This window comes from Cucumis melo, chromosome 10 (assembly GCF_025177605.1).
Source record: "Cucumis melo cultivar AY chromosome 10, USDA_Cmelo_AY_1.0, whole genome shotgun sequence".
Lineage (NCBI taxonomy): Eukaryota > Viridiplantae > Streptophyta > Magnoliopsida > Cucurbitales > Cucurbitaceae > Cucumis > Cucumis melo.
Window position 1 is genome coordinate 1,128,325 of NC_066866.1, and position 21,066 is coordinate 1,149,390.

General features: G+C 31.3%; 3 protein-coding genes and 2 long non-coding RNA genes across 9 annotated transcripts; 3 read left to right on the plus strand and 2 right to left on the minus strand.

Annotated features, from left to right (window-relative positions):
• Nucleotides 1-882: 882 nt before the first annotated feature.
• On the minus strand, nucleotides 883-6,343 carry LOC127151399 (uncharacterized). 2 transcript variants are annotated; one of them, XR_007824331.1, is made up of 4 exons: nucleotides 6,028-6,343; nucleotides 5,334-5,816; nucleotides 4,835-4,924; nucleotides 883-4,365 (listed from the first exon to the last, which is right to left on the minus strand). It is a non-coding gene; the product is annotated as an uncharacterized LOC127151399 (long non-coding RNA). The 2 variants fall into 2 exon arrangements; XR_007824330.1 differs by lacking the exons at nucleotides 5,334-5,816; nucleotides 6,028-6,343 and having other exon boundaries at nucleotides 4,835-5,234.
• Nucleotides 5,611-8,248, plus strand: LOC103489382 (uncharacterized). The gene is made up of 2 exons (XM_008448530.3): nucleotides 5,611-5,754; nucleotides 7,588-8,248. Exons 1-2 carry the CDS (start codon nucleotides 5,655-5,657, stop codon nucleotides 7,926-7,928), a joined length of 441 nt encoding a protein of 146 aa, XP_008446752.1. The 5' UTR covers nucleotides 5,611-5,654; the 3' UTR covers nucleotides 7,929-8,248.
• On the minus strand, nucleotides 8,209-9,537 carry LOC127151401 (uncharacterized). 4 transcript variants are annotated; one of them, XR_007824335.1, is made up of 3 exons: nucleotides 9,314-9,537; nucleotides 8,705-8,820; nucleotides 8,209-8,280 (listed from the first exon to the last, which is right to left on the minus strand). It is a non-coding gene; the product is annotated as an uncharacterized LOC127151401 (long non-coding RNA). The 4 variants fall into 4 exon arrangements; XR_007824332.1 differs by lacking the exon at nucleotides 8,209-8,280 and having other exon boundaries at nucleotides 8,371-8,820; XR_007824334.1 differs by lacking the exon at nucleotides 8,209-8,280 and having other exon boundaries at nucleotides 8,371-9,213.
• Nucleotides 9,538-11,523: 1,986 nt separating this feature from the next.
• Nucleotides 11,524-15,178, plus strand: LOC103489381 (cucumisin-like). The gene is made up of 11 exons (XM_017044688.2): nucleotides 11,524-11,630; nucleotides 11,717-11,805; nucleotides 11,898-11,992; nucleotides 12,100-12,346; nucleotides 12,437-12,950; nucleotides 13,061-13,158; nucleotides 13,303-13,527; nucleotides 13,696-13,807; nucleotides 13,901-14,114; nucleotides 14,266-14,406; nucleotides 14,635-15,178. The coding sequence occupies exons 1-11, from the start codon at nucleotides 11,538-11,540 to the stop codon at nucleotides 15,030-15,032; spliced, it is 2,226 nt and encodes a 741-aa protein (XP_016900177.1). The 5' UTR covers nucleotides 11,524-11,537; the 3' UTR covers nucleotides 15,033-15,178.
• Nucleotides 15,179-17,338: 2,160 nt separating this feature from the next.
• Nucleotides 17,339-20,764, plus strand: LOC107990778 (cucumisin-like). The gene is made up of 11 exons (XM_017044730.2): nucleotides 17,339-17,431; nucleotides 17,596-17,684; nucleotides 17,777-17,871; nucleotides 17,961-18,207; nucleotides 18,342-18,855; nucleotides 18,944-19,041; nucleotides 19,122-19,343; nucleotides 19,459-19,570; nucleotides 19,678-19,891; nucleotides 20,056-20,196; nucleotides 20,385-20,764. Exons 1-11 carry the CDS (start codon nucleotides 17,339-17,341, stop codon nucleotides 20,762-20,764), a joined length of 2,205 nt encoding a protein of 734 aa, XP_016900219.2.
• Nucleotides 20,765-21,066: the final 302 nt, after the last annotated feature.

A 21,066-nucleotide genomic window follows, 5' to 3' on the forward strand; every position in this document is an offset into this window, starting at 1 on the left:
TGTTAAAAACGATTCTTCCAATATCTCCGCAATAATCCATTTTGGACATTAACCATCATGCTTTATTTTTTGTTTCAATCTAAAATATTGGTATCTCATATCAATAAATTAAAATAGCTATCGCGATCATCTCTTATACATCTAACTTTGCATTTCGAAAAAAAATAACACCAAAAAATATTTATTTAGTAGAGTTTTGAATGAGACAAAATAAGACCAAGTATTCTTAACCCCTAAGAGATATCTATAAACTTTTAATTGTTCAATAGCTTGTTGACTATTGAATTATATGATCCATTTTCAAAATTCAATAGCAACAAGATTCAAAGATAATCTAATAACAAAAAGTTAAGACCCCATTTAGTAATAATCTATTATTATTATTAATCAAAATGTATTTCCTTTCATCTAACCATAAAAGTTGCTAACTTTTTTTAGGTACACAGAAGTTGAACTCTTAACCAAAGTTTAAAAAACACAAAACAAAATTTTAAAAGCTACATCTTCGTTGGTAACCATTTCGTTTTTATTTTAAAGTTTTGAAAATTAAAGTTATTTCTTCATATTTTCTTGATAGAGACTAAGTCATTACAATGTATACACTGCTAAATCTAACTAAAGATTAGACTAAATTACCTAAAAGAATTGGAACCAAAAGTGTTTATATATATATAAATAATTTAAATTTTGTGTTGATTAATAAACTTTTGTCATAAAAATTTTTGGGTACTATATATATTATATTAAATAATTGTGTGTGTTTCAAGATAATTGTAAACACCAAAAAGGCTAACATATGAAAAAATATGGTAGAAGATTCAATACCTGGTCGATCAGATGTACTAAGAGAGCTCACTAAGAAAGCCTTCTCGAACAGTTTAGTTATCGTTAAAGATTCAGTTTAATTGTTATACAGTTTTACTGAACAAAGAAAGAAGTTTTTCTGTTTAGATCAATTCCCATTATAAAAGAAAATGTCCCCTGCCTAAATAAATCAATCAAGAAACAATAAAATTCCCAGACTCTCTGTATTCGTTCACCCTTCTTCTACTGCCCCTTTCATAAGATGGAGGGGGAGAAGGAAGTGGCGGCGCAGATGATTATGACGGTGACAGTGACAGTGGAGGTGACGGTCACGGTGGAGGCGGAAGTGGATGTGGATGTGAAAGACGCAGAGGTGACGACGGCGGTGGAAGTGGAAGTGGAAGTGCGGATGACGGCAGCGGCCGGGAAAGAGTCGGTAACAGTGGCACAGAAAATCACCATGAGGTTTATAGTAAATCAATTTAAATAATTCTTCATTACCATTACTTAAAAGAATTTGTGCAGACCAGTTCAATTGTTCATTATTTTATACAATTATGTTTGAGTCTCTCAAAATACTATTTTCATTATCTATCGTAGAAGATCAAGAATGATTTTACCATTTATTCTATCTAAAAATGCATAGTTAAAATCATTTTAAAGTCAATTATTTGTTACTGTTAGTTGTCAAGTTAGTGTACAATGAATGAATGATGTTGTAAATGATACTAATTAAGATCTTTAATACTCAAAGAACTAACCGTGGTGTATTGATTTTTATCTTAATCATATATGTGTTCGTTTTTTACTATTATAATTTTCGAAATAGTTTCAAAATTTGAGAATTAAAGTAATTCTTTTTATGTCAATAAGCATAATTGAAACATTAATCTAATTCTCAAATCAATTTAAAATAAACTTTTTATAATTTAAAGAATTTCATAATGAACAAAACGAAGGTAGTTTATTAAAATAAAAGCCGAAAGCAGATATATGCTTTAAATGAAATCAGTCAAAAAGTAAGAATTTTTGTAAAAGCAAAGTTTTTAGGTTTGATAATTATTTTAGTTATTTATTTCTGATTTTTGAAAATTAGGCTCACAATCCTAATTTCATCCATCCATTAGTTTTCAAATTTGGTTGATTATATTGTTGGAGTATTTTTAAAACAAATAAATTTGAAATTTGAAAAGGGAAGGATAGTTTTAAAAAATTTGTTTTTGTTTCAAGAATTGAGGTAACAACCCAACTTTTCTACTCCATTGAGACACTAATGATTATGGTAAGAAATTAAACTTTAAAAAAAATAAAAATAAATAAATAAATAATTACCCAAAAAGGGGTCTAACAAATAATGATTTGTTGAAATAAAAGCGAAAAGCAAGAACACAACTGTAAAACAAGAAGAAGAAAAAGTTCTCACAAGTTTTCTGAAGTTAAATTATCATTTTCATCTTTATGCTTTGAAATTTGTTTCAACTTCAACAATATTTCTAAATGTAAAATTAAAATCTCTCTATTTTTTTTAAACAATCAAACTTAAAAACAAACTAGAAGTAGCAAAGATAAATTTAAATTTTATTAAAATGGGCATTTTTAAATATAAAAAATTAATATATTAAGTTTTTTTATAAATATTTTCTAAATAGTTTCAATTTTTTTCCTATTCAAATAAAATTACAAAAACTAAAATTATATATTTTTAAAAAATAAAATACCGAAATAGTATTTTATTGTTCTATTTTATTTTATTTTCTAAAAAGATTCTCTTTTAATTCCAAACACTCCAAGTATTTAAGAAAAGTAAAAGACAGGAGATAAAGACCCAACCCATACTTCAATTTTCCCCACCAATTTCTTGCACTTTATATATATATATAAACCACATAAAATTCCCATTTTCTTTGTACAGTTCCTCCATTAGTTCCATTGACAGAGAGAAATAGAGCAACAAAAAATGGGAAGAAGAAGAGAGATTGCATTCATTTTGGTAATTCTTTATTCGTCTATGATGACTTCCTTTGCTTTCACACAACTCTTCACAATAGGTTCAATTCCTCTCCACTCTTTTTTTTTCTTCTTCATTTTTAGAAATACTTATTGTCTGGATAGGATTATACGGTTCGTTCAAATGAGTTTTTCTTTTTCTTTTTAAATTTTCATATATTATAAATTTATAAGCTTAAGAAAATGCTTAATGTATGATATTTTTAAGCTCAGAGCATGTTTGGTAGCTAGGTGTTTTATTGTTTTTGAAAAGGCATGTAGGTTCAACATAACTATTATATTTTTATGTTTTTTTAAACAAGAAACTCATTTTTAAAATTATGAAGAAAAAAAAAACTTCCAAAATACACATTTTGTTTTAAAAAACAGAAAACAAAAATGGATAACCGAACATATATGGTTTTCGCTTTTAATAAACAAAAATTAAAAAAAAAAAAAAAAAAACAGAACAAAATCAACCGACTAAAATAAAAATCAATGTGTCATATTTCATCATCTTTTTTTTATCAAAATCCATGTGACAATTATCATGCCGTGATAATGTTTGTACTCTTTTTTAATAATTATATTTGTATTTTGTAGATTCTAAACAGCAATTAATTGTTAGAGAATACAATAATTCAAGATTTGTTGAACGTCGAGGGGGAGGTAGGGGAGTGATCCCAATATATGTGGCTGGCGCTTCATCAGGCCATCATGGAAAGCATAAGCGCAACCTTGGAAATCGTCATAATATCTATATAGAGTTTATAGTAGTTGGAGTTTCCATCTCTACTGCACTTCTGTGTAGATTTATATAATACCCAAACATATTCCAAACCTTTGATAAAGTGTAATACACTTAGAATCTTTTGTTATGCAATTTATAAGTTGCCATATACGGTCGTCACAAGGTTAATCGTGTGAGACCGACGTGCACTATTGATGTTTGGATTGAGGAATATGTGTTAGAAGACTAGAAGCTATTTCAAGGAATTTTCTCACGTTTATTTATTTATTAAAATATTATTTTGCTCTGTATAATTTAATGTTTGTTCGATTTTAATTTCTATATTTTTAATTATTCAATTTTAATATTTCTTTTTGTTATTTGTAACATTTTACCACAAACTTTGAAAACATATCGACATCATTTATTTCTTTCCATGAAATTTTTTGTTTTTATTTATTTATGTTTTAAAAAATCTATGCAATTAAAAGTATAAGAACTAAATTTGAACATTTTGAAAACCAAAACCTTATATAGATCCTAATTTTACAAGTAAATGATTAGTTGTCCGAAGTGCATTTGGTAGACATTAAAACGTCCATTAGTATTTATCGATGTTCTATCAACTATAAAATTTGAAGTTCGGTTATATTTTGTAAATATTTTTAAAAATCTTATTGTTTAACGTAATTTCTCTAAAAATTATTAGTCATCTACGGTTTCTTTAACTTGGGATACGAGATTGAAAAAGACGTAAGAAGATATCATCGCTTACCCGGAATGCGACCTCCAGCAACACCATCCAGATATCAATCATCACAACTTCCGATTGCATGATCCTGTACCTAAATCACATGGAGGGCAATCACAAACAATTTATTTGCCTATCTACCTATTCACATGCCATCAACTGCCATGAATTTGCACTATCGACATCAAACTTGAGGTGACTTCAGTAATGGCCACATTAAATAAGTGGACAATGCAAAAATGAGGCAACCTAAATACACCCAACTATTTTTCTATTTAACAAATTTAGGTTTTGTTTGAATTGAAATTTCTATACGAGACTTCGACATTTCAATCCTTAGTTTATTCGTAAAGAAGGGTTAACATAAAAAACTAAGCCCTTGATCAATTGGAATAAAATTAAAGCGATGGAACTACACCTAGAGATAGTCGAAGAATATAGGGAAACTCAGATGGGTCAGAAAGCACAAGGATAATTTAAGCAAGAATCGTTTAGGCGTTCGAGGTTTTCTTTAAACTCAAAAGGGTCGTCAAAAGGACAAGTTCTCTTTCAAAACCAAATACCTTTCTAGAGAAGTTTTTACCAGCTTGGTCATTTCCACTTCAAGCAATTGCCCTCCATTCTCCCCAGCCAATTGCCGTAACGCTGCTAATCTACCAATAACAAATAGGAACATCAACAAAGAAAGGAGCAAGAATAATAGGTGTGAAAGCTCTCAGTTTCAATGCCGTGTTTAGAACAACGAAGGTTTCAAGATTATCTAAAAGATAATGACAACAATAGAGAAGAAATCAGAGGCCTAAACCATAATATCATGGAAGAAAGAAATTAAACAGAGAACATAGACCTAAGTTATCTTATTAGTGGAGTCACATCACCCGTAGATTTTTATTACTTTTCCTATATCCTCAAATAATCTCACGAGAGGATCCAACTAACCCTTTGAATGTAAAAAAAAATAGTAGAAAGTTAGTTCTTAGATATGTGAAAAAAAAGTAGGAAGTTAATTTTTTGATAGGTGGTCACCGTAAATTAAATTCATAATTTTTATTGAGGCTATACCTGCCGACCCATGAGCCGATCATTCTTGATTTTTATTACTATCAAACAACAGTAAAGCAGAAGAGTGAAAACCGTGTCCTGATTCTGAAGGCACTTCAACAGTTTCAGGAGGAAAAAAAAAGAAAGAAATATTCGATACTTTTTAAAAGTATGTATTATTCTACGTGTCCGTGTGCTTAAAGAGATAAGAGTGCTTTAGTGGATTGGAAGAAGAAAAAACCTAAGAACTTCCACTTCCCCCCGTTTTATATAAATAAATCAGAGTAGAAGACCGTTTTCGCATTACCTAATAGAGAGAAGATAGCTATTCCTATTACAACAATGGAAAGAAGAGGGATAAGATTGATTTTCTTACTGTTTTGTTCTACCTTGGCCATTTCATCTGCGGCTCTCCAACAGCAAATCTTCCCAACAGCAACAGGTCAGTATCCTTTCCAATCTCTTGAGGAAATTCAATTCACCTTGTTTTATCACAAATTTTCTCTGTATATTCATTTTTTTGGACCACACAATTTCAAAATTGAATCAGACTGAACATGAAATCATTTCTTGGTATCTAGTTCTTAATGAAAGTCTAGTCTCCACTTACGAAAAAATTAATAATTCCTTCAAAGAAAATCAGTGCATCATAATAATCTAACATAAATGTTAGATGTAAGTTCAATAATTAAAACCTGATAAAAATTTGAGGTACCTCTCTATATATTCAATAGAAAAAGAATGTCAGTGCAGTTTCATTAAACGATGAGTTTCGTTAAACAATTTTTTCTTAAAAAGCTCAAAAGTTCTATCATTTGTGTTAAAAGGGATGGTTGGGGCCTTACTTTAATTATGAAGTTGAGAGTTAATATGTTAGAGTTAAAAACTAGTACTTATAGAAGATAGTTGAAGGGTAGAGTTTCTTGTTAAATGCAGAAAATAGAGAAATAAGAAAAGATAAAGGTTCTAGATAAATGGACAATTTCATATTATTTACTATAGAAGTTGAATAGTTCAATATCAATTTACTGTACAAGTCTTTATTCTCTTCTCTTAAAAGTCGTGAAAGAAAATTAATCGTTAAGGTAAAAAGTAAACAACGAAATCGTCCATGTCAAAAGCTTTAACTTGTGGATTACTACAAAAAAAAAAAAAAAAGAATCATCATAATACTAAAATTCCCCATGACTACTAATATTGATATCATGATAAGAGACCCATTAGCTCAGAAGTTTAGGTAGGTAAATCCATTAAGCCAACCAAGCAACAAAGAGAATCGGTAATAAAGTATATACGACAAAGTTGAATTATGAAACCGACAAGAAGCTAAAATAAAGTGTGCATTCCAGATAACATGTGTGGATGTATAAACGACAAAATTGCATGATTGAAAATCAGAATAAAATAGTAATGTGAAAAAGAAAAGAATAAAAGATTAATAGAAGAGTATAGGTTAGTGAGGAGTGCAGGTAAACATGTCCTTCGGAATTTCGAATGAAAATAAATATGTAAATAAAATAAAGTTTAATATCCAGTGAATGGAGGGGCCATAGGCCCATAACAATTTAAGACTTTTCCAATAACTTTAGCTTTTGGGAGATAATATTTTAAATCAAATCAGAGTCTAGATGGTGCTAATCAGTACTGACAGAAGTGATCAAATAATCAACTATTCTAATTAGTCAAGATAATATTCATAATCTCCAATTTAGCTTTTTTTCTTTTATTTGTATGGTTATACTTTAATAAAAACAAAGTGATCAAATGATTAAGTTTTCGTTTATTTTATGATGCATGATGCTTACCAGTTACATATATATTTGGTTGCAAAAAAAAAGCGTTTTTTTGGAACTTGTTCAATAAGCTTGTCCTATTCCTATTCCCATTTCTATTCCCGTTTTTCAATAAGCTCTTCTTGTTCCTACTTTTTATTCGCTGTTTTTAATTAGAGAATATATACACTAATACTAAACAATGTAATTTGAAACCACTTGGTTAGAGAGGTACAAGAAAAGGAGTTTCCAAAACAGAAAAATATAGGGTCTACTTTTTTAAAACATTGAACAAAATTTATTTCAATAGGATGAATTTTACCTCATAAAACAGGTTATTTTCGTAAAATATCATAAAATTGAACTTTAACTTTTTAAAAGAATAGTTATAATGGATACCAATTTTAGGAATATAATCCATTGTACAGCAATATTTCAAAAAAAATTGAAAATATAGCAAAGTTTGAGTCCATTGCTGACATGTTCTATTCTATATTATGCAGAGTCTAATTACCAACAGAAAACTTACACAAGAAAACAGGGCAAATATGGGGTTACTAACCAGATTAGCAGAAGATACAGTGCAAGTGCAATCACCGTTTCTAATGTGATTCGTCGTGCAAATGGAGGTGCAGCCGCTGCCGGCGGTGGAGAAAATGGTGGTGGCAGTAGACCTCATACAGGAGGAGGTACAGCCGTGATCCCTGTTTATGCAGCTGGTTCAGCACAAGCACGTCACCGCCAAGGTCGACCACATAATGCAGGAAATGGCTATGAGAACAATACGGGGCTTCTGGTAGCTGCAGTTTTGGCCGCCATTGCTCATCTCTGTAGAGTTTACTGATATCAAGGCTGTCTCCATTGGGACACAATAACATTGTTACATTGTTGAGCTTTCGTTTCCTGTCAAGGTCAAGAAAAAAGCAAAATATTTGGATTGTAAATGATTGTATGTGCAGAGAGAGAACCTCATAAAGTCTTTTTTTTTTTTTTTCTTGTTCTGGGTGACCGTTGTATTGTACATAGACAGAAGTATTTTAATTGCGTCAATTAGATAATCTTCTGACAGGCATTACAATCACATAACTGAAATTATTTTATGTAAGAAACTAGTGAGAATTTCACCTCGGTTAATATTCCAGTTCTCTACAACCTTGATGGTCAGACCAATTGCGTTGTGAACATTTTGGTTTATCCTATTTTAATTGATTGAAAAAGACAAAAGCTCAGGCTTCAGAAGCAAGGGAGAGGCAGTTTTCATGAGATGCATCATGTTAGTATATTAATTCGTACACTTGATAAAGAAGATGGAGAAAAACTATAGTGCTTCAAGGCTCAAGCCATGTTCACCCTTTGATCTTACATAAATTGACAATAACAGAGAGACTTGGGAGTAGTAATATCTGTCCTGGCGGCTAAGCATATAGTATACTTTTGAATCCATGGTGATTTAATAACAAATTTAAACTTCCCCTAAATTGTAAGCTTAAACATAGACTGATCTAATACTAATATTCTTCCATAGATGCGAGATTCGGCCTAAGATCCATCTTCTACAAAGTTAGAGCAGAATGGAAGTTACGTAGGCAAAATGAAAGAATTTTAAAACTGCTAACTAACGACTTATTCAGCGTTTTGGATGTGAGAACTCCCGTGGATCCATGATATCAACAGCCCGTCCAATTGTTTTTTTTCGAACAGTTCCTCTGTCTTCTCTTCTTTCGACGTTTTCAAGTCTGCAAGCGAATCATCAAACTTAGGAAAATGAAACCACTGAAGCGATGATGTGATATGACAAACTATTGGAAAGGAAATCAAAAGATAAAAGTGCTTTCAGTAGGAACAGCAACCACGGTCCGAGTATCCATATGCTAGTAGTAGTACTCAGAACGAATGGTAAATTTTCACAAACCAAAAAGGCTCACAAATTCGTATCCCGAAATATACGTTTCCAGACTCAAGTAAGAAAAATGCAAAAACCTAAAACAAGAATTCGACCAACTTCATCGACGTCATCCATTAGGAATCAGCTCCTAAGAAAACGTTGCCGATTCCTCTCTGTTCTTCGGCTCAACCTTTCCAATACACAGACTCCCGCAGTACAAGCACTCATACATTCATCATCAGCTCTGAGATCGAATCGAGTGAATATTCTCAAACTCCCGAGCAAAAATTCTAGAATCGGTGGGAAATTAGCGATGCGAAAAGTAGAATAAGAAAATGTAAAACCTAAAACGAGGCCACGAAGAGCTTCATTTCATCGATGATCAACCATTGCACAAGGCCTCGAAGCGGCTGGCTCTTGAGAAACAAATTACTGGTTTCTGTTCACTACGCCATTCTACCAAATCTCTCTTCCTCTCTCTACTACGGCGTTCCAATGGTGTTTCCCTCGATCATTGGTTCCCGCCATCAAGGCGAGTGGCGGCAAAAAAAAATTGTTTAGCACGATATTAACTTGAGATTCCTTTGAAATAGTTTAGGTTAAGTTTTGTATTTATAATAAAATTATTTCACTTACTCCTCGCTTAATTTCAATGATTTTGATATTTTAGTAAATGATTTTGTCATTTAAATTAATGTTGTTTATATATAATCTCCGAATAATTTCAATAATAATATTCTTGAGAAAATAAGGGATGTTTGAGAAAATAATTAGAAATCAAATATGTATTGAAATATTTGCTCGATTGAAAGCGAAACAAAAATAAATTTGTAAAAAGTGAAAATAATGGAAAATATAGTTTAATTCAAGACATTTGAAACGAACTATAGTTGGTATAATAATTTAAACTCAAGACTGTTCAATTCAAACACAAATTTCAAACTACATTACAATACATGACCATTTCATTTCGTGTGTCCAAATATACAAAAATGTATCGTAAAAATAAATAAATAAAACTTTTAAACATTTCCTTTAAAATTTCAATATTTAAAAGAAGTTACAATTGGACGGTTACAAATAAATCTATACTAATTAATTGAAACAAATAGTGACCAATATTGGGTTTTCTTTAATATATATATATATAAGAAAATTTGTCAAATATTCTATTTGACAAAATATTTAGTAATGAAATTTAACATCGGTGTTTTATAGTTTAAATAGTTTATCAATTTTTTTATATATTTTTAAACATTGTATAGGTAAATACAAACCATTTACGGCTTATAGAACAAAAATTCACGTCTTGTTTTTCTATTAAATTTAAATATTTTGTCAATTTTTTATTTTTAACGAAATTTAAATAAAATTTTTATTTTAAAAATTAACTATATTTTTATAATAGTTTTAATATTTCGTTAGTATATAAAATATATGTTTATATTTATATTTTACAAAAAGTGCAAGTATATTCTTTTTTCCTTCGAGGTGGAGTGTCTCTCGTATATTCAAACGTTACTATTATCATTACTATGTGTATTTGAAGAATGCAGCCCGCGGGTTTGAATTGGACCAAGTCAATAAAAGAATTCATCACTAATTAATTTGGTGCTATATCGCATGATAATTATAGAAGTTAATCGATATTTCTATTGTATCGTAAAATATTTATAAAATATATTATTTCAACTATACTCGTTTTAATAAAATTTATTGGTATTTTTTATACTCCAATGTAACCGAGGTGTGAACCCATAACTTTTAATTAGGTTTGATTCCATAATCACATTTCACAACCAGGGTTCCCTACTTACATAAAACGTATTTTATGGCTCATTTTCTATTATTAGCCATCACCTGTGTGAGTGGGCTTGACATATATCTTTTGAAAACCACCTAATTTTTATTATTATATAAATGTCATTCATGTCTCTAAAAGTACTTTTCATCAATTTTTAAATCATTGAAGGAATTTACTTTAAGAAAAAGTTAGACACAAAATGATTGGACAACCATTTATGGTCGTTTCTTTTTTATTCTATTTTCTTTTGAAATATATTAGGGGTGTTGTGGAAAAATATAATGTAACGAGTCGAACTTAGGAGGAAAAATGAAAACAATAGTAAACAAAGTTTGAAAACCACCGAAACGTAATAAATTTAATATTATATTTTAGACTCATGTGATGAAATTGAAATGCATTGTAATATAATTTAAAGTTTATGTTTATACCGAACGTGTGTATATATATATATATATATATATATATATATATAGGGTTGAAAACATATTGTTTGTATATTAAATATTGTATACTCTTATCTAGTTAATGAATCACACGTTTTTGCCGCCAAGTTGTGTTGGGAATTGGGACATAGGAGTCAATTTTGACCAAAAGTCAATACAACATCCATACTTTTTATTTAATGTTTTAAAAATACAATTGAACAAGTGGAATAACTTTTTTGAAATAATTATTTTGCACACATACCCAAAAATCACATTATCTATAAATAGCTTCCTAACAATTCATGAGCTCACATCAAAACCTTTCCCTTTCTCTCAATGTCTTCTCTAATTCCAAGGCTTTTATTTCTCAATTTCTGCTTATTTCTACTATTTTTCAGCTCAAGTTCACAAAACAATGGCTCTCAAAAGGTAATTAATTAATTCCCCCTTAAAACGACTCATTATATGTATATATTTGTCTCTTTTTTCTATTAAATTTTTTATTGTTTTTGTAGACTTATATTGTGTATATGGGAAGTCATCCAAAAGGGAAAGTTTCAACGTCATCTCATCATATAAGATTACTAAAAGAAACCATTGGCAGGTACTTAATTAACAATCCATATACTTTTTTAATCATTTTAACCTCTTAATGTATAAAAAATTCAGACTAGAAAATTAATTTTTTGTTTCCAGTTCTTTTCCTCCACATTCTTTACTCCATAGCTTCAAAAGAAGCTTCAATGGATTTGTGGCCAAGCTGACTGAAGCAGAAGCCAAGAAAGTTTCAGGTAATAAATGACCCTGAAAGAATAAATAAAATCCGAAAACTCTGAAAAGAAAAAAGTGAAATTAGTTATTATGATTTTTTGTTTGAGTATATGAAATTTGATTTCAGAAATGGAAGGGGTGATATCAGTTTTCCCAAATGGGAAAAAACAACTGCACACAACAAGATCTTGGGACTTCATGGGCTTCTCGGAACAAGTGAAGAGAGTTCCGGCGGTGGAAAGTAATGTGATTGTCGGAGTATTGGATAGCGGAATTTGGCCGGAATCTCCTAGTTTTGACCACACAGGATACGGTCCGCCGCCGGCCAAGTGGAAGGGCAGCTGTGAAGTCTCCGCCAATTTCTCTTGCAACAAGTAATTCATAATATCTTCAAAATTTTATCTAATACAATTTGCTTCACAAATATTTATTTGTTATAACAAGACATCCTATGTTGTTTATAGTAAAATCATTGGAGCTCGATCATACCGTAGCAACGGTGAGTATCCAGAAGGCGACATCAAAGGTCCAAGAGATTCAGATGGCCACGGGACCCATACAGCATCGATAGTGGCGGGAGGGTTGGTTCGACAAGCGAACATGTTGGGACTCGGCCTCGGCACAGCAAGAGGCGGAGTCCCATCAGCACGCATTGCTGCATACAAAGTATGCTGGTCCGACGGCTGCTCCGATGCCGACATCCTTGCTGCATTCGATGATGCCATCGCTGACGGTGTCGACATCATCTCTGGCTCTCTTGGAGGATCAGGATTTAGAGATTACTTCAATGACTCTATAGCCATTGGATCTTTCCATGCGATGAAGAAGGGAATCTTGACGTCATTGGCTGTTGGAAATAACGGCCCAGATTTCACAACCATCGTGAACTTCTCGCCGTGGTCGTTGTCGGTGGCGGCTAGCACCACTGATCGGAAATTCGAAACTAAAGTTGAGCTCGGAGATGGAAGAGAATTCAATGTAAGAAATTTGATTTAATTTAAGTCACTTTTCATTTTATTAATTCATTCTAAAAAAAGGATTTGAATTTATGAAACTAATTAACATAATTTCATTTTTGGTATATGAAGGGAGTCAGCGTCAATACATTTGATATTAAGGGAAAACAAATTCCATTGGTTTACGCCGGAGATATTCCGAAAGCTCCCTTCGACAGTTCTGTATCCAGGTTAGTACTTTTCAATATCTACGTTAAAATGTATTCAGAATCATGCATGATTTTAACATAATTTCAATTTTATTTTTCATCTTCTTATATAGAAAAAGCTAACAAATTAACTACTGATATTGAGGTTTGAAAAACAAATTACAGGTTGTGTTTTGAGAACACAATAGATTTGAAGTTGGTAAAAGGTAAAATTGTAGTATGCGATTCATTAACTGTTCCCGGAGGAGTTGCGGCGGTAAAAGGTGCGGTGGGTATTATAATGCAAGATGATTCTTCTCCTGATGATACCAACTCTTTTCCAATTCCTGCTTCTCATCTTGGCCCCGAAGCTGGTGCCCTCATTCTCTCTTATATCAACTCAACCAATAGGTAATTTAATCACGGTTGCTTCATGATGTCCTAGCCAAGTTCAAGTTCCTGCATTGTTAGGGTTGCCAAAGGATGGATATAATTCAGAATACCATGCATAATTTGCTCATTGCTCGTATTAGATTAGTAAGGTTAATTGGTTAATTAATTAGAGGGTGATGTTTACAGCATTCCAACAGCAACAATAAAGAAGAGCACAGAAAGAAAACGTAAAAGAGCTCCATCTGTTGCATCCTTTTCTTCAAGAGGTCCAAACCCAATAACTCCCAACATTCTCAAGGTAATATATTATTCAATCTACTTTGATTTTATTGCTTTTCAATTAGGATTATTAATTCTCTAAATCAATATATATAATTTGTTAAAATTGCAGCCAGATTTGAGTGGCCCAGGAGTTGAAATTCTTGCAGCATGGTCTCCAATTTCTCCACCCTCGGGAGCCGAAGAGGATAGCAAAAGGGTTCTTTACAATATCATCTCAGGAACTTCAATGGCTTGTCCGCATGTCACTGCTGCAGCTGCTTATGTTAAATCATTTCATCCTACCTGGTCTCCTTCCGCCCTTAAATCTGCCCTCATCACTACGGGTAATTAATATTATATATTCAAAATATCTCGCACTATCTATACGATAGACTAGGTTAGACTTCTATCAGCAACATCTATCTATATAGTGATAGATCTAAACTGTTTTTTATCTTTTAAAATTAACCGATCTAAATTTGTATATGCATGCAGCATTTTCGATGAGTTCTAAACATAATCTGGACAAAGAGTTTGGGTATGGTGCTGGTCACATAAATCCACTAGGCGCAGTGCATCCCGGATTAATCTACGATGCTTCTGAAATTGACTACGTACATTTTTTGTGTGGTCAAGGTATTGTGTTGGAAATTTTGAACATATGTGTGAACAAATTTATTGTTTCATTTTTCACCTAAAAGATACACGACGTCGATGGATATTCACCGGCCATTATAGATTAAGCTTTTGGATCAATGGATGATTTAAGATAAAAATATAAAAGATATGTTTTTATATTGTTAATTAAACATGAATTTTCATATTGTTTTCTTTTACTCCCTTTAATAATTTGTTTTTCTATAGGTTATACCACCGAGTTGCTCCAACAAGTATCGGAAGACAACAATACTTGTTCTTCAAACAATTCCGACACAGTGTTCGACCTAAACTATCCTTCATTCGCTCTCTCCACGAATATCTCAAAACCGATCAATCAAGTCTATAGAAGAACTGTCACCAATGTTGGATCAAAATCTGCAACATATAAAGCTACTATAATTAATCCATGGAAGAATCTTGAGATCAAAGTAAATCCTTCTGTTCTTTCGTTCAAGAATTTGGGAGAGGAACAAAGTTTTGAAGTTACAATCAAAGGAAAAATTAGGAAAAATATTGAATCAGCTTCTTTGGTTTGGGATGATGGAAAACACAAAGTGAGAAGTCCTATAACAGTGTTCGATGCTAATATTCACTCCTCCTAATTAAATTTTTAATTTATTATTGGATAGATTATAAAATTTTACTACAAATGGAAATAATTTTTCCATTTCTAAATTATAAATATATGTTGTGTATTTTCTTAAATTGTTGGATCAAATCAAAAAAAGACATTCTTCTTCTTTCTTTCTTTCTTTCTTTTTTTTTTTTTAATATGAATTCCCTTTGTAAGGCGCTATCAATAAAACATGTGTTTGTTTTAATTAATTAAATTGGTTAATTTTTTAATCCAAATTTCATTATCTATATCATTCGCCCTTATTTCTTCAGGCACGTTTTGTTTCCTTCTCAAAAAAGATAATAAATTTCATTATCTATATCTATTCGTTTACCTATCTGCTTCAAGATGAAGTGCAGCCAGCCACCCTAAATTTATATATATATATTGACCATAAATAAAATGTATTGTTTTAAAAATATAACAAACTAATCAAAATATTTATATTTACAACAAAATATCATTGATAAGTGTCGATAATATTATCTATTCAAATATTTTTAACATTTTTCCTCTTTAAAAAAAAATTCTTTGAAAATCAACAATTGTATGATAGTATAAACAAAATCAAAATTTTATTAAAATATATAGGCTAAGTTTCAAAAAATTATTATTTTAGTTATTGAATTTATAAGAGTAGACCAATTTAGTTTCTATAATTACAAAAGGTATCTTTTTTGTTTTTAATTTTTTTTTAAATAGTTTAGATAGTCCTTCAAATAACTTGATAATTTTATCTTAAATACGTATATAATATTTTAAATTGAAAGAATAATTTATAAAAACTATACCATATTTAAAATTATTTCATATAATTATTTTTCTAAAAATCAAACAGAAACTACTCGGAGGACCTTTTTCCACATTTTAAAAAAAATTCAATGACCGAAAAAGTTCAAATTTGAAAATCCAACGACCAAATGACTTGTTCTTATAAAGTTTGTTCTATGGGAAATATATATTTTAGTGTTGTTTGCAATGCGTGAATGAAAGGATGCAGCCAGGCGGCGCCTTTGTATTGGACAAAGTCTAAGAACTCATAAGTAATTTGGCAGTACAAAACAGCCTCTCTTAAGAATTTTGTTAGCGTTTAAAAATCACCTTCAATCCATTATCTAAATTTCTATTAGACTCAGTTATATTTTTAAATATAACAATAATTTAATCTTTAAATTATATCAAATTGACTAAATTATTTACACAAGGTACCATGAAAAGTATTGTTGTGAAAATTTAAATTCTAAAAATTATGTATATACGTGGATATCGATAATTCGATCGTAATTTTTAACTCTATTTTGATGTTAGGATATTATGGGGATGTTAAAAGTATACCAATTAAAATTTTAGGAGATGTTTGAAATGTTGAAATGCAATGAGAATTACCTAAGAATTATATGAGCGTTTTGAAATCCGTTTAGATTTGTCAAAACAAAAAATTGTTATATTACAAATTTGGATTCTACTGTGTGGTCTATCAAACAACCCATTACTTATTGTTGCTTACTAAAGTTTAATTATCTTCCGACATACAACTAAAAAAGTTTGATATTCAGTGCAGACATAAAACAACTCATATATAATCTATTTAACATAGAAATTGAAAGTTAAATATCTACCCGATAATTTAAAGTCAATATAGGTTGATTAGACATAACAAATAAAAGTTGAAGAACTTATTGAAATACCTCGTAAAATTTAAAAATCTATTATATAGATATACTCGTAAAAGTGCAAATTTCAAATTGCAAAAAATAAAAGGTTCTAACCCCAACCTCGAGGCTTGGTATTAAATATCTATGTTTCCACAAGGACGATATCGACATAAATAATCGATTTATATTTTCATTGTATCAAAAGTGATCTATAAAACACACATCAAAGTGTTACAAAAATATATAGAATATTTACAAACTACATATATAAAATAATACCTAGTATAACATAGGTTATAGTAAATCTAATGGTTACACAAACATTGTGAGAAAAGATATAACCAAAGCATTATTTTTCTATATTATATATTGAATACTATATAGTTGATTAATTACACGTTTTTTTGTGACAATGTCGAGACTTGGTAAATACGAGTCTAATTTGACAAAAAGTACAGCTTTTTTTTTTTTTTTAATATTTGAATAATACAACCAAACAAGTGTAGTTTTTTTAAATAATTACTTTGCAAACATACCCAAATCATATTAATCTATAAATAGCTTCCCATAATCTCGTGATCAACTCACATCAAAACATTTTCCATTTATCTCAAACCATTATAATTAAATTCACTCAATGTCTCCTCTAATTTCAAGGCTTTTATTTCTCAATTTCTGCTTCTTCCTGCTGTTTTTCACCACAAACTCACAAGACAATGGTTCTCAAAAGGTAATCAAATCATTGCTATTATAACAATCACATTCAAATTATTAATATATATATATATATATATATATATATATATATATATAGAAATTTCTCTCTTAGAATTCATCTTAATTTAATTTATATTTTCCCTAGCTCTTTGTAACATATTTTAAAAAATTTTGTAGACATATATTGTGTATATGGGAAATCATCCAAAAGGGAAACCTTCAACACCATCTCACCATATGAGATTACTAAAAGAAACCATTGGCAGGTAATGATTAATGATGATCATCTAATGCATAAAAAGGAATTCACAAGAAAATAAAAGCTTATTGACTATAATTAATTTTCTTTTTTTCTCAGTTCTTTCCCTCCAAAATCTTTACTCCATAGCTTCAAGAGAAGCTTCAATGGATTTGTGGCCAAGATGACTGAAGAAGAAGCAAAGAAAGTTTCAGGTAATAAATAGTATTTCAGATTAGGAGGCGAATTAGCGACAATGGAACTGATTACTATTTGTTTTTAACACATAAATGTTGCATTTCAGAGATGGAAGGGGTGATATCAGTTTTCCCAAATGGGAAAAAGCAACTGCACACAACAAGATCTTGGGACTTCATGGGCTTCTCGGAACAAGTGAAGAGAGTTCCGGCGGTGGAAAGTGATATCATTGTCGGAGTATTCGACACCGGGATTTGGCCGGAATCTCCTAGTTTTGACGACACGGGATACGGTCCGCCGCCGGCCAAGTGGAAGGGCAGCTGTGAAGTCTCTGCCAATTTCTCTTGCAACAAGTAATTCAACATATATATCTACAAAACTTTATTTAATGCATGGTTTGAATTTACTTTGTAAATGCTAAATAAAATACAACCTTTTTTGATCTTTTTTGTTCGACTTTTAATTTTTGAAAGTGTATATTTGACAGTAAAATCATTGGAGCTCGATCATATCATAGCAGCGGTCAGGACCTAGAAGGCGACATCAAAGGTCCAAGAGATTCAGATGGTCACGGGACACACACAGCATCGACGGTAGCGGGAGGGTTGGTTCAGCAAGCAAATATGTTGGGACTTGGCCTCGGCACAGCCAGAGGTGGAGTCCCATCAGCACGCATTGCCGTATACAAAGTATGCTGGTCCGACGGCTGTGCTGACGCCGACATCCTTGCTGCATTCGACGATGCCATTGCTGACGGCGTCGACATCATCTCTGGCTCTCTCGGAGCACCAGGGTTTGTAAATTACTTCAACGACTCCATGGCCATTGGATCTTTTCATGCAATGAAAAAGGGAATCTTGTCGTCATTAGCAGCTGGAAATACCGGCCCAGGTTTCAGAACCATTGCAAACTACTCGCCATGGTCGTTGACAGTAGCGGCTAGCACTACTGATCGGGTATTCGAAACTATGGTTGAGCTCGGAGATGGAAGAGAATTGAAAGTAAGAAATTTAATTTAATTTAACTCATTTTGTCATTTAAATTAAATCTATGAAACTAATTAGATAATTTCATTTTTGGTATATGAAGGGAGCCAGCATCAATACATTTGATATGAAGGGAAAACAAATTCCATTGGTTTACGGGGGAGATATTTCTAAAGCTAACATAAGCAGTTCCTTGTCGAGGTATTTTTAAACGTCTAAATTTAATTTTTATATGTTCTTGGGCTGTAATAAATATTAAAAATGTTTGAGCTTTGAATCAGGGAGTGCGTTGAGAACTCAGTAGATTTGGAGTTGGCTAAAGGTAAAATTGTAGTGTGCGATACGGTGATCGATGCCACAGAAGTTGTGGCGGTAAAAGGTGCGGTGGGTATTATAATGCAAGATGATTCTCCAATGGATGGCCATTCTTATCCAATTCCTGCTTCTCATGTTGACTCTAAATCTGGTGCTGTCATTCTCTCTTACATCAACTCAACCAATAGGTAAACCTAATCAAAATTTTATAAATAATTAACCTTGTTTCCATTTCTATATATATATTCTAATTAAATCACTCCTGTGTATCCATAATGGTTAATTACATGATGGGTTTTACAGCATTCCGACAGCCACAATAAAGAAGAGCACAGAAAGAAAACGTAAAAGAGCTCCATCTGTTGCATCTTTTTCTTCAAGAGGTCCAAACCCAGTAACTCTCAACATTCTCAAGGTAACATATTTATTCAATTTTACTTTAATTTTATCGATGTTTTTTGGGATTAATTCTTTGTTTGTAGTTAATTATTAATTATATGACTTCTCTTATAAAAATTGCAGCCAGATTTGAGTGCTCCAGGAGTTGAAATTCTTGCAGCATGGCCTCCAATTTCTTCACCCTCAGGAGCTGTAGAGGATAACCAAAGAGTTCTTTATAATATCATCTCAGGAACTTCAATGGCTTGTCCACATGTTACTGCTGTAGCTGCTTATGTTAAATCATTCCATCCTACTTGGTCTCCTGCTGCCCTTAAATCTGCCCTCATGACTACAGGTAATTAGTTTCATGGTCTATTTTCAAATAAATGCGTGGCAAAATATATCAAAACCCTGTTTATAATAAGCAGCATGCGATTGAGCAAGATAGATTATTGTGATATTTTGTTACATTTTTTATTTTATTTTTAATATTAACCAATCAAATCTATATGCACGCAGCGTTTCCAATGAGCCCTAAACGTAATAAAGAGAAAGAGTTTGCATATGGTGCTGGTCACTTAAATCCACTAGGCGCAGTGCATCCTGGATTAATCTACGATGCTTCTGAAACTGACTACGTACGGTTTTTGTGTGGCCAAGGTACTGTTCGGAGAAAAATTTGAACGTATGAACAAAATTGTTGTTTTCTTTTTTCCCTAAAACAAAGACGACGTTGTTGGATATTTGATTTAATGGCTTTAGTTTAAAGGATGTGTTCTATTGTTAGACATTAATGATCATCGATCCCACACTATGTTCTTATACTCTTTTAATTTATTTTCCTACAGGTTATACCACCGAGTTGCTCCAACTAGTTTCGGAAGACAACAATACTTGTTCTTCGAACGATTCCGACACAGTGTTCGACCTAAACTATCCTTCATTCGCTCTTGCCACGAATGCCTCAGAACCAATCAACCAAGTTTATAGAAGAACTGTCACCAATGTTGGATCAAAATCTGCAACATATAAAGCTACTATAATTAATCCATGGAAGAATCTTGAGATCAAAGTAAATCCTTCTGTTCTTTCGTTCAATCATTTGGGAGAGGAGCAAAGTTTTGAGGTTACAATCAAGGGAAAAATTATGAATGATATTGAATCAGCTTCTTTGGTTTGGGATGATGGAAAACACAAAGTGAGGAGTCCTATAACAGTGTTTTTCTGATGCTAATATTCATTCTTTCTAATTAAATTTTCAATTTATAATAATTAAATGTATTCATTTGTGTTCTTTTTTTAAATTGTAGGGTCAAAAAGACAGATTTGACCTTGAATTTTCTTTGTTATACATTATCAATAAAAACATGTTTTTGTTATTTTGATTTATTATAATTTTGTTAACTTTTTTAATCCACATTTCATTCTCTCAAGTTCTTGTGTCACCCATTTATTTGTTCACAATATCTCATTGGTCAATTCATCTAAAAAATAATTTAAATTGTCTTATTTGTATACGTTCTTATACAA

Excerpts from the sequence above, each read along its gene's own strand:
- LOC103489382 (XM_008448530.3), top strand. The coding sequence starts at position 5,655 with ATGGAAAGAAGAGGGATAAGATTGATTTTCTTACTGTTTTGTTCTACC. Across the intron at positions 5,755-7,587 it reads AATCTTCCCAACAGCAACAG|AGTCTAATTACCAACAGAAA; the intron begins GTCAGTATCCTT and ends TATATTATGCAG.
- LOC103489381 (XM_017044688.2), top strand. The coding sequence starts at position 11,538 with ATGTCTTCTCTAATTCCAAGGCTTTTATTTCTCAATTTCTGCTTATTT. Across the intron at positions 11,993-12,099 it reads AGAAGCCAAGAAAGTTTCAG|AAATGGAAGGGGTGATATCA; the intron begins GTAATAAATGAC and ends ATTTGATTTCAG. Across the intron at positions 12,347-12,436 it reads GCCAATTTCTCTTGCAACAA|TAAAATCATTGGAGCTCGAT; the intron begins GTAATTCATAAT and ends TGTTGTTTATAG.
- LOC107990778 (XM_017044730.2), top strand. The coding sequence starts at position 17,339 with ATGTCTCCTCTAATTTCAAGGCTTTTATTTCTCAATTTCTGCTTCTTC. Across the intron at positions 18,208-18,341 it reads GCCAATTTCTCTTGCAACAA|TAAAATCATTGGAGCTCGAT; the intron begins GTAATTCAACAT and ends TATATTTGACAG. Across the intron at positions 20,197-20,384 it reads ACGGTTTTTGTGTGGCCAAG|GTTATACCACCGAGTTGCTC; the intron begins GTACTGTTCGGA and ends ATTTTCCTACAG.